General features: G+C 44.0%; 2 protein-coding genes across 2 annotated transcripts in view; both read left to right on the forward strand.

Annotated features, from left to right (window-relative positions):
• Positions 1-892: 892 nt before the first annotated feature.
• LOC141955887 (uncharacterized) lies at positions 893-7,470 on the forward strand. Its single transcript, XM_074895494.1, has 3 exons — positions 893-1,005; positions 1,203-1,823; positions 2,683-7,470. Exons 1-3 carry the CDS (start codon positions 963-965, stop codon positions 5,328-5,330), a joined length of 3,312 nt encoding a protein of 1,103 aa, XP_074751595.1. The 5' UTR covers positions 893-962; the 3' UTR covers positions 5,331-7,470.
• Positions 7,471-9,108: 1,638 nt separating this feature from the next.
• Positions 9,109-12,362, forward strand: part of CDC5L (cell division cycle 5 like) — a 37,455-nt gene continuing 34,201 nt past the window's right edge. The window contains exon 1 of the mRNA XM_074921649.1: positions 9,109-9,254. Coding sequence (XP_074777750.1) covers positions 9,210-9,254 — 45 coding nt within the window. The 5' untranslated portion in view covers positions 9,109-9,209. The remainder of the gene's footprint in view (positions 9,255-12,362) is intronic.

The following is a 12,362-nucleotide window of genomic DNA, read 5'->3' on the forward strand; positions in this document are numbered from 1 at the left end:
CTTTACTCCTATCAGCGTAAGGCTGCTCTAACACGCGCTGTGCAGACCAATCACCTTCTTGTTCACGCGCTGCTCACACGGCAGTAACTTCTCACAGTTCAGTACTTTCCCACAGCTCAGTGTTGCTGCTGTCTATTGTTTTTCCCTGCCACCTTGGCACATCTCAGCAGCTTCTTATTTTTCCTCCAAGGCCTGTTTCTTATCAAAGCCTAGCTGTTTCCCTGAGGCTGTGCAAGGCTGACAGGCCGATGCCTCCCACACCCTCCTGGCAGGGAGCTGCAGAGGGCCATGAGGTCTCCCCTCAGCCTCCTCTTCTCCAGACTGAACCCCCCCAGTTCCCCCAGCCGCTCCCCAGCAGACCTGTGCTCCAGACCCTGCCCCAGCTCCATTGCCCTTCTCTGGACGCGCTCGAGCGTCATCCTCCTGTATCCACGTGCAAAACGGGAACAGATTTTGCAGATTAAACCTACCCAGTGTAATCACCTGAGTTTTAAACCCCTTAAAAGCGACCGCGCTGACACCCAACGGGCCTAGCGCCAGCAGGCAGGCGCATGCCACGCCCCCTAACGATTTCTCCAATCAGAAGGCAGCAGGCGTGCTTTTAACACGCCCCCTGCAGCTCCCTCCAATCAGTAGGCGGCATACGTACTTTAACCCTCCCCCTGCCTCTCCCTCCAATCAAGAGGCGGCAGACGTGCGTGTAACGCCCTCGGTAACACTGTCCAATCAGAAGGCGGTAGACATGCGTCATAATTCCCTTAGTAACGCTCTGTCCAATCAGACGGCGGAAGACGAGTTTTAGCCCCTCCCCATCGCCTCTTACCTCTCTCCCCGGGAAACGGCGCGTCAGTAGGCGCCATCCCCTGCCCCTGTGCGCATGCGCGGTGCCTCTGCGGCCGTGAGCTGACTCGGGCGAGGAGGCAGCGGGGTGCGGGCAGGGCCGCCCCGAACCCAGCCGGGAGATGTCGGTGGAGCACGAGAACTCGGAGCCGATGGGCGATGACGGTGAGCGTCCGTTTCCCTCGTAGGGACCCAGCGGGGCTCCGACCGGGCGGGGGCTGAGAGACGCGAGGGCCATGAGAACGGGGGGGTGTTGGTGTGTAACTGGCGTGCTCATGCGCATTGGCACAGCGGGGGCTCGGTGTCCGCGGGTGTTTAGGTCTTTTGGAAATAGTATGACTGGTGTCTTTTTCTGTCGTTAGAGTCGGATGTCTTTGAAGTTACTCTCCCAATCACTATCTTGGTGGTGAGCGATGATGATTTTTCAGAAGATGACGCGGAGGAGCAGGCAGCGCCGGCTCCCGAGTTGGAGGAGGATGAGCAGGAGGCGAACTTAAACAGTGATATCTTTCTAAAAAGCAATGTGATGCCTTCAAATGATAGTAGCGGTTTCAGCATTTTGGAAGAAAACAAGACTGGTCCAAATACGGATGATTGTATTAAATACTCTGAAGAAAAATGTGTTGCTGAGAGTGTGTGTGACAGATCGGAATCATCTTTAAGTGACTGGTGTGATGCAGGCAAGGATAACTGCAGTCAAAAATATGTGTTGCTTACACCATCTTGCAAAACAGAGCTTACAGACATAAACAAAACCAGTGACAGAGAAGAATGTGAAGGTGGCTTTCAGAAGATTTTTCCTTTCCTCTCCTCTGCTGACAGTGAGGGTAGAGAGGATGCCATCAAGACAAGCAGAGAGTTGACACTGGCAGTGACATCCAGCCGTAAAGAGGAACTTGCCAGTGTTGCTGGTGTTCTTTCTGGTGTCAGTCAAGAGGAACAACCAGAGGTCCATAAGGAGATGGAGACAGTGGAAGCAAAAGGTGACTTGTTAATAAAACTAGAGCAAAAGTTTGAGAAATCTGGTAAATCTGATGTTTTTGAAATACTTAGAAAAGTGTATGGGAAGAATGCCAAGCCTGTTTATTTTAGAGTAAGCACTTCAAAATAGTTTAATATCATATGCAGTGGAAGGAGAATATTGGCTAGAGTATGCTTAGTTCTTCCACAAACTCCTGTGAAAAATAGTGAAACTGCAATAAATTGGTACTGTTTCTTTCTGCTACAGCTTGTAAAAGGGTAGCCTTTCATTAAGGAGAAAGATCTGAAAATAAAAACTTAGGTTAAAGGGTTTTTATAGGGAGGGAAAACCAACAGGCAGTAACTCATCAATATAAGCAGAGACTGGGAGGGGCATAGTTTAGGTTTAAACCAGCATTCCTTAGAGCAGATGTAAGTCCTTCGGGAAGAAAGGTGTTTAGAAGTACTAAGAATACTTTCCTGTCTAAGAAGACAGCAGAAGGAACATCGTACTTGTGAGAATGGAGCACTAGTAAAGTTTGACAGTACTTCTGTAGGAATTCTGGCATAAAGCTGTTACATTAAAAACTATAGAGGATGCAGTGTTTTCCTGTGAAATTCAGAGCTTTGAGTGAAAAGGGGATGTGGAAAGAAGGAGGCCTCTAACTAGGATTTCTTCTCTTAAAACATTATTAAAAGGTTGCAGGGGAAAACATGGAGAGAGACATTAGGAAAGAAGTGGTGATAGGAAAATACTAAGGAAGCAAAAAGAGTGAAGAGCAAGTAAGTTGTTAGACAGGTTCGGGGTTATTACTACCAGTGAATCATGAACATTGGGGATTATATGAAATGTCATGCATGTGACCTTTTATCTCCCTGTAGATCCTGATTCCTCAAAGAATGAAGAAAATGAAGCTAATAGCAGAAAAAGAAAGGCAGTCAATTTTGAAAATGAAACTCTGAGTTCTCTTTTTGAACATGACTTGAAAGAACAACCGACAGCTACCTGTAATACTTATGATCTGTCTTTTAATGGACGTTCTTCTGCTTCAGAAGAATTGCTAAAAGATGTAGGGAAACTGGAGATGAATGCTTCCTCTCCATCTGAATCAATTACTACTGAAGAGAATATTTATGAGCCATTAACACCATTTCCTAAAAAAAGGTATCAGCAACAAGAATTTGTTTCTTCTCATGCAAGTCCAAAAGAATTCCAAAGCCAGCAAGAAGGTTTACCATGGCTAAGTAATAATGTGACCATCAAACCTCTTCCTAAAGCATCTTGTTCTATAAATAAGCATGAAAGATGGAATTTCAAGTGCAAGTTTTGTAGTTCTGTATATAAATACAATGCACAGCTAAAGAAACATGTTTATTCAGCTCATAAAGATAAGAAAATACATAAATGCTGCTTTTGTAGAAGAACCTTTTTCTTTTCTGTCAACCTTAAGAATCACCTGCAGTTTCATAAGAAGATGGCGAGGTTGCACAAGGCAAGAAAAAATAGAATAAATGCGAGAAAGGTCAGGCAGAGGAGATCTGAAGAAAGAAAATCTGAGACCAAGAAAAGACAAAATAAATACGACAGATATTTCATCAAAATTGAAAGGGACTTTACACCTCTGAGTGTGCCAGTTAGTTTTTCCTGCAAAATTTGTTTGTTTGCTTCATCAAATCCTAAGATTTTTATTCATCACATGAAGAGACATAAAGTAAGACCACCTTACCAGTGTCCTCAGTGTGACTACTCCTGCAGTAGCTTATCCTATCTGTTAAATCACATGTACTGGCATGCTGGGTATAAACTGTACCAGTGCAGGTTTTGCACCTTTTTATCATCGTATTTTGCAAGCATGGTAAGGCACAGCTACATACACACAGGGGTTAAACCATATTCCTGTGAGTTCTGCCAGTCAGCATTCAGAAGCAGCACTGCGTTGGAGAGACACAGAAGATTACATGAAGGCAAAGAAACATGCTGTGGGCAGCAATGCAACTTCGTAAGTGGAAGAAAGACAACTCAAAGACCTGTAAAGAATTATAAATGTCATGAGTGTAATGTAGTGTTTTACACTAGAGGACAGCTCAGCTTTCATAAGAAATTTCATCAACAGTTTAAGGCTGCTGGTAATGGTTATATGAATCACAGCAATGAATGTCATAAAAGCAAAATAAGCGAAGTTGGCAGGGATTCCGAGGACCATGTTTCTCTGCCTCTTTCTGGTAAAGAAAATTGTCTCCGTGGAGGAATGCTGGCTTCAGAGGTAAACTTTGAGCAGGCAGGTGATATGTGGGACGATAAAAAAATGTGCTCTGGAAACAAATTCCTTGAAACCAGCAAGAGCTTCTCTATTGTTGGGAATAGATCAGAAGTTCCTCTGAATTCATACAAAATGGACACTTGCAAAGAGGAACCCCTCTTCAACTGCAGGGCCTCTCATTCACGAGTTCGGGGTGATGATGCATATCATAAATTTGTGGAAAACGCAAGGGATACGTGGCCTTCCAATTTGTCTACATACAAAACGTACAAATGCCAATACTGCAATTATGCTACTTCTGTTCACAGCAACTTCCAGCTGCACCTAAAAATACATAGAGATGAAAGACCGTTGGTGTGTAAAGAATGCAATAAGCCATTTAATACGTCAAACCATTTGCAGAAACATAGCCTTATTCACATGGAGAATGAGTACAAGTGTGGCCACTGCCGGTGTGCAGATAGCCGTTTGGAGAATCTTGGATTACATCATGAAATGCATGTAGGCATGTGTCCAGGAAGAGATTTGGGTTCCTCAAAATATCCAGACAGTGTTAGTTCCTTGCATGGTTCAGAAGTCTATAGAGCACAGCCACGTGTCCGGAGGGGCACAGAAGGTGATTTGCTGGTGCGGAGTCGGCCACAATTCTATCAGTGTGTGGAGTGTGAGTACGCTACACACATTTTAAGTAACCTTAAACTACATATAAGAACTCACACCGGTGAGAAACCTTACAGCTGCAGCATTTGTCAGAAGAAATTTCGTACTTCCAGCCACCTGAAAAGACACCGAGTCACACATTTTAATATGCGGCATCTCAAGTGCAAGAACTGCAACTATTCAACAAACAAATGGCTGTCCTTGAAACAGCACCTGGCTTCACACTCCTTCGTGGGTGGCTCATCTGCTGGCTGTTTCTACGAACAAAAGCAGCTACCTGTCAAAACGTACAGGTGTGAAGAGTGTGGCTATTCCACAGCCCACAACAGCAACTTGAAGCCGCACCTGCGAATTCACACAGGGGAGAAGCCGTTCAAGTGTGGTCAGTGCACTGCTGCTTTCCGCACATCCAGCCACCTGAAGCGCCACTTAGTGACTCATTCAAGGTTGCACTGCAAAAAGTGTAGATTTTCTACTGTAGACAAACGTGCTTTTCAAAAGCATGTAAAAACACACACAAAGAAGTACAAGTGTGGAAGGTGTAATGCGATGCTGCCTACCAAAAAGCTTCTGGAAAAGCATAGGCGGCAACATAAGCATGGAAAATAAGCTTGGGAATTGCAAACTTGGTTCTGGAGAGGTTTTTTTTTTTTTTTTTTTTCTGAATTTGTGTAGTGCTTTACATTCCCCTGCTGTCTCCAGAACAATGACTGGGAATTGATTCATCCCACATTTTGGTTTAGAGATAGAAACTCAGGGTACTGAGAAGCTTCACTTCTAGCACAGGCTGTGCTAAAGAACATCTTGGACTTTTTCACACCGGAAGGACTTTTTCACACCAGACTGACTACTTAATACTATGAGCTCAGTTATGGCCAATATTCACCAGTTTGAACTTATTTTCAAATAAGCCACTTATTTTCTTATAAAAAATTAATTAAAATCTCTTGTCTAACTGAAAGACTGTTTAAAGGGAGGAAAGGAAATGCACATTACATCACATAGTAATAACTTTTCATTTAAAATTCATTGATGTGTTTGGATGCTTAATGCTACCTCTCGTCTGCTGAAAGTTGCATTCCCTACTCCCAAGTTCTCTTGCAATACTTGCAAGAGGAAAAAAAAACCCAGTATCTTAGAATATTACAGAAACAAAAGATTTATGTCATCACTGGGTAATTGGGATATGAAAATGTTTTCTGTATTTGTGGATATATTTATTAGGTTTATTAGGCAGGTATCTTTCTGTACTTTTGTTGAGTAGTCTGATAGAAATGGTAATGTCCTTAATTAGATATTTTATGATACTGAGAATCCTTAGCTTTTAACATTAGACATTTACATAAAATTGATCTGATATGAAATGCCTTATCTTTTCTCAAATAGATAATATTTCTTAAAATAGACAATATACTTTTCAAATAACTTAGGTTAATTTAGGTACTTGCTGATACATTGCAAATGCTACTTAGTTACATAGAAAACCTTAGGATATCTCGAACTGTAGAATTAATTTTGTTAGAGAGGTTTACTGTGAATTTAAAATACCATGTATAAAGACCACTTGTGCCAAATAGCCATTGTTACCTGGTATAGTGAAGACGGATGCTTCTTCCACTTTATATTAACATCTAGACACATCTTTGCTTGTTTACAGAGTTCTAAATTGCTAGAAACTCTGCGTGGTCATCACAGACCGCAGTGTGTTCCGTGGTAAGGATAACAGCGGTGTTACCCTCTTGAGTGAGGAAAGGAAATGGCAAAGGGCTGGTGCTAACTGTCCCCTAATGTTACAGTTCAGTCCATGAAACAGCCCAAGAAACACAGCTTAATTTAGAGAATGTAAACGTGACACTACCACTGTTTTTCAGTGCTCTCAAATGTAGGCTTTTCTTTATAAATATAGGTAATATCTTACAGAGACTTTCTGGTCATGTAGAAGACAGGTTGGAAACATCTGACCGTAGAAGTGGTGGACTCTTCGTGGCGATATTTAAAAGCCATTGGACATGATCCTGAGTTCTGGGTGGCTCTGCTAGAGCAGGGGTTTGGACAAGGTGATGTCTGGAACTACCGCAGCCATTATATGATTCAGAACACCATTTTCCAAGAGCAGATTGAAACTCATGAACAGATGCATGTATTTAAGGTCAGCTCAGCAAAGGTATTGAAGTGATCTAGTTCTTTGTAGTTGCAGTAAAATCGGGCAAGTAAACAACTGTGACTCTGAACCCTGGTGGGTACAGATGATTTTACTACAAGCTGGGAAGTCACAGTTTGGTAATGAGTGATTCAGATCTCAGAATGGTTGAGCTGACTGCCAAATACAGTTATGGGGTAGAAGAACATTGTCCTGACATGAATAATAGTAAGCATTTATGGGAAATACTAACATACAAATGTGGAGGAATTTTTACCCACAGTACTGTACAATTCTGGTCACTTACTTGAAGAAAAATTTACAAGAACAGTACAAAGAGGAAACAAAAATGGTGGAGAAAATTTTATATGTTGAATGAGACTGGGAAGGCTAAATCTGATAGGATAATTGTTTATCAATATGGTATACAGTGATGAAGAAGGGAGGCTAACAAGTAGGATATATTAATTGAAAGAAAAATTTAAACATTTATAGATAGCATAAGTTTCTTTTAGTTGTAGGTAAGAACAATATAAGACATTTTGAGTTTGTAAATGTAATTGCTCTGGGAGTTTGTCTGTAATAAAAATAAACAAAAGTTTTTCATGACTCATGAGGTTCCCTTCTGTTATTTATGCAATGCACTGCACTGCACTTTTGGGGATTGGAAGTGGTTCTCAGCCTGCCAAGTCAGAGAAGTTTAAATGTAAAGGCATACTCGTTTTAAAATAAACATGGGCTGTTCCTGATACTTGCCTTTTGTCACATCCCGCTCAGACGAGGGAGACAAGTGACTCAGATTCACAAATTCCCAGTTGGAGCGGACAACAAGTCTCCAAGTCCAAGCATTTATTAACGACCCACAATGTACTAACTGAGCACACAATAATTGGCTAAGTATATAGCAGGCTGGGGCAAGCAGTACAATATGCCTTGTATTTCTGAATGGAAAAAGGAAAAGAGGGAGATAGAGGGAATGGGGGAATACAGATCACCAGTCTGGGTTCCTGCGCTGATCCTGCTGGCGAGGGTTCCAGGAGGTGGCCATCTTCTTTGCTGGCATCCATCTTGTTTGCTTGACTGCTCTCTCCAGATGGCTGGGGGGCAGAGAGAGAGAGCCCTTTCTTCCCCCACCTTGATTTATACCCACTTTCCTTGGGTCCATCCCCGAGGTTGACCCACAGACCTACGTATCCCATGTACAGGGAGGGGTAAGGTGTTTCATGGGATGATGTAATTAGCACGATCATGTTAGCCCTCATTAGCATATTGAGGGGTGTTAACTTTAATATGCATTTTGTGGATAATGAAGCAAAGTTCATCCACCAGACACATGGCCCTTGAAATCTGCCCAGGTGCCTGGCAGTCCTGTCTCCACAGGGCTCTCTCCCCCAGCTACATCGGGCAGCGTTATCAGCGTCAGCCTCCACAGAATGCACCCTGGGACTCAGAGTTTTGTCTTGCGAGTGTTTGAGGCATTTCTTCAATCAGCCTCAACTTTTGCTTTCCCAGGTTGTTTGTCTTAGTTTCTCACAGGCCTGGTTTCTCATCTCTCACACTTTTGTTAGCTAAGAGTGTAATATTTTTCATTCTTGATGAATTTTAACAAAAAACAAAGCCTTTTTTTTTTTTTCCCTAAATCATATTGTGAAGTTTTCTATTTCATCCAGAAATATTTGCTTAATTTTCTTTATGAACACGTCTTGAATTTGGACAAAACAGTAAAACATAATAGGAAATCACACTAATGACAACTTGAGCAAATGGGTATAACTATGCATGACTAAATAAGTGAAGACAAGTTAAACACAGGGCGCAGTAAATGAAGATAGGTGAATCAGGCCATGCTGCAATGTGGTTAACCTGCAACCAGATTTACCTACAACAGGAGGAAGGAAATACAATTTTTTTTTTTTTTTTCCATTGTATGTTCCACGCCATTACGTTAACTTCCATTTGGACTACAGCTTTTTTTCAAATTAACAAAACACACTGTGGACGGGACGTCGGTGAAATCTGATTTTCTTGACAGAACTTAATGAATATTCCCTTTATCCCTGAAGAGCCGGCCCGGGCCCCGCCGCCGTGCGCACCTCCAGCGCCAAGCGCGGCCTGGCGGCAGAGCCCGCGCCCCTTCCGTTTCCCGCGCTCCTCTGCGCACGCGCCAGCGGTGTCACCGCCCCGCCCCGGCGCGGCGCGTCCCGTCTCGCCCGCGCGCCTGCGCAGAGAGCGCGGCTGTACCGCGGAGGGCGCGTGCGCGGGGCTGGGCCGGCCCCGCTGAGCCGAGCGGCGTTTCTTTCCTTTCGCCGCTTTTTCTCTGCAGAACTTCCAGCCCCTTCGCCGCCAAAATGCCGCGGATTATGATTAAAGGCGGTGTGTGGCGGAACACCGAGGTAGGCCTCTGCTCGCTTTAATCCCCCCACACACACACACACGCACCCCCCCCAAGGGCTGGGGCCTCAGCGGCTGGGGGGGGGGGCGGCGGCGGCTGTGCCGCACTAGTGCGCATGCCCCCGTGGGGGGGGGCCCGTGGTGCGCATGCGCAGGGGGTTCGCTCATGTAGCGGGGTGTAGTGTAACGGGGGGGGGATTGGGGTCTTCCAGGGCCTTTTATAGCGGGGGATGTGGAAGGTTAGGCGTCTCTAGGCGTTGTGGCTCTGGTGGGCTTGACTTCTTAGCAGCCTGGACCTTCCTGGTTTAGGCCAACTCTATGAGTTTCGATGAGGCCAAATGCCAGGGGCTGCCCTTGGGCGACAACAACCCCCAGCAGCGCTACAGGCCTGGGGAGGAGTGGCGGGAGAGCTGCCAGTCAGAGAGGGACCTGGGGGGTGATTGACAGCCGGCCGAACAGGAGCCAGCAGTGTGCCCAGGTGGCCAAGAAGGCCAATGGCATCCTGGCTTGTGTCAGCACTGGCGTGGCCAGCAGGGACAGGGAAGGGATCTGAGCCCTGTACTCAGCACTGGTGAGGCCGCCCCTCGATTCCTGTGTTCAGTTTTGGGCCCCTCACCCCAAAAAGGCCCTTGAATGACTCGAGCGTGTCCAGAGAAGGGCAGCGGAGCTGGGGCAGGGTCTGGAGCACAGGTCTGCTGGGGAGCGGCTGGGGGAACTGGGGGGGTTTAGTCTGGAGAAGAGGAGGCTGAGGGGAGACCTCCTGGCCCTCTACAGCTCCCTGACAGGAGGTTGCAGAGAGCTGGGGATGAGTTTCTTGAACCAAGTAACAAGCAATATGACAAGAGGTAATGGCCTCGAGTTGCGCCAGGGAAGGTTTGGACTAGGTATTAGGAAGCATTTCTTTCCAGAAGGGGTTGTTGGGCGTTGGAATGGGCTGCCCAGGGAGGTGGTGGAGTCCCCATGCCTGGAGATGTTTAAGAGTCAAGTCGACATAGCGCTGAGGGATCTGGTGTAGTTGGGAACTGTTAATGTTGAGTTGATGGTCGGACTGGATGATATTCAAGGTCTTTTCCAACCTAGACAATACTGTGATTCCTCCTCACCCCCTGCCCTAGTGGGAAGAGATCAGATCAGTGTTGTTTCTCCTGAAGGCTGTGTACTGGGGAGGACAGGGAGTTCAACTGTGAGTGTGTCCTGTCTATGTCCACTGGAGAAACCATGCCCAAAGCAGCTAGAGGGGTTGCATGGGCCATGCTGTCCTTGGGGATGTCCTTTTTGTAGGCTGGAGTGTGTCTTATACTGCACAGGAAGGGTTTTTATTCTCTAAGGCTCTGAGGCAGCTTGAACCTCTTGTCTTTGAAGGCCGTTCCAATTGGTGAAGATGGGTATGGGCTCTTTATCTTCAGCCTGGCGTGTTTTGTACACAGAAATTTATATGCTGTTCAAAAGCAGAAAAAACCCCCCCACCCCGTCTCACATTTTCACCAGCGCATGCTTTCAGAACTGCAGGTGATTGTGAAAAGGAAAATAATAACAGGAAATCAAGGATGTCAGTTTTATTAGGTGGCGTCTTTAAAGTAAAAGGAGGTAGGTACCCAACACTCTTAAATCCAGAACTCTATGCTGTATGCTGTGAACACTAGGTACATGCTTCCAAAAAGCAGAGAGAAAAATTAAGGGAAGATAGATGTACTGTGCGCTGGGAAATGTACTGCATGTGCTTTTAACCACTTGTGACATACCAGCTAGGTGCCAGGAGGAACCTGAATTTCAGATCAGCAGAGGATAGCAAGATCACTGTGTGCTGACCCCATTCTTACTGCCTTCCATAATTGACTAATTTTGGTGACTGTTGAGAAAAACAGCAGTGGGTTAAATAGATAATTGTTTTACCATTTTTTGTGTACCATAGATGAAATTACTTACCTTGATGCTATTTTTTTATTAATATTTTGATTTTACATAAAACTTAAAAATTACAGAAAGTGGAACCTCTTGATATCAGGTCATTAGGAAAATGACAGATTGCTTACAAAAAAGCCTGCTAATGTCATCAGTATGGCTACTCCATGCCACATAACACCAAGTAAATTTTAAAAAACAAGAGGGGATTTATTATTTACTTCTTAACAGAAATTACATCCATTGTTTTCGGTAGCAGCTCAAGGCAGAGCTGGGCAGCAGCTTATGGTTAAAACTGCTCTGTGCTCTGAGACATGTCTGTGCTAGACAGTATTTTTCCTTGGTGACTAGCATCTGCATGGCACAGCTGAACAGATTCTGAACACAAGTGCTTACTGGATACAGAAGAGGAACATCTGTGGTTCACAAGGCTGTAAGGATAGCTTTGATGTGTTTGAAATACCACTGTCTGACTTGTGAAGAAATCAGAAATAATGAACCCATATATCTGGGGGGAGGGGAAAGGAAGATTGATAGATGGATTGACAGACAATTGGTAGGACTTCTAGCTTTCTATCAAGTGTCAGTTCCCATTTTGATGTATATGAACAACCTGGCTCCCAAGCTGAGTCCATTACATTTTAATTTTTTTTCCCCCAGAAGTTTGTAAGCTTTGGGATCAGAACTTTTGAATGTTACATTTTGAACATTAAAGTGATTTATTTTAAGATTTACATGTAAAAGAGAAACTTACTATAAAGTTCCTTTATTTTTGTGATAATTTTTTTTAACAGACTATTCCATTGATAGGTAAATATTTCATTTGCATTAAAATATGAAAAAAAGAAAAGATAATTTCATAGCATTATTTAAAATAAGCCACCCAACGTTATCTTTTTTTTTTTTTTTCAAATGTGTCATTACCAGACAAACACTTTATTGGTGTCCTTCACTGAAGAGATACATAGTCTTTAAAAATGTGCATTAGAGAGCGTTGAAAGTAATTGTTTTGGAAATTTTGTCAAGTCTCTGAAGTTGGCTTAAATAATCATCATGTGTCTTTTCATTTAATCTTCACTGATTTCATTGGCCTTTGAAATACAAATCCATACTCATCTTGAGAATAAACATGGAAAAGAAGCAGCAGTGCTCTGCTGTTTCCACTGGTTCAGCCCATTATGTGAAATCCACCATCTTTTCCTCTGCTT

The sequence above is a fragment of the Athene noctua genome, chromosome 1 (genome assembly GCF_965140245.1).
Source record: "Athene noctua chromosome 1, bAthNoc1.hap1.1, whole genome shotgun sequence".
NCBI classification, from domain to species: domain Eukaryota; kingdom Metazoa; phylum Chordata; class Aves; order Strigiformes; family Strigidae; genus Athene; species Athene noctua.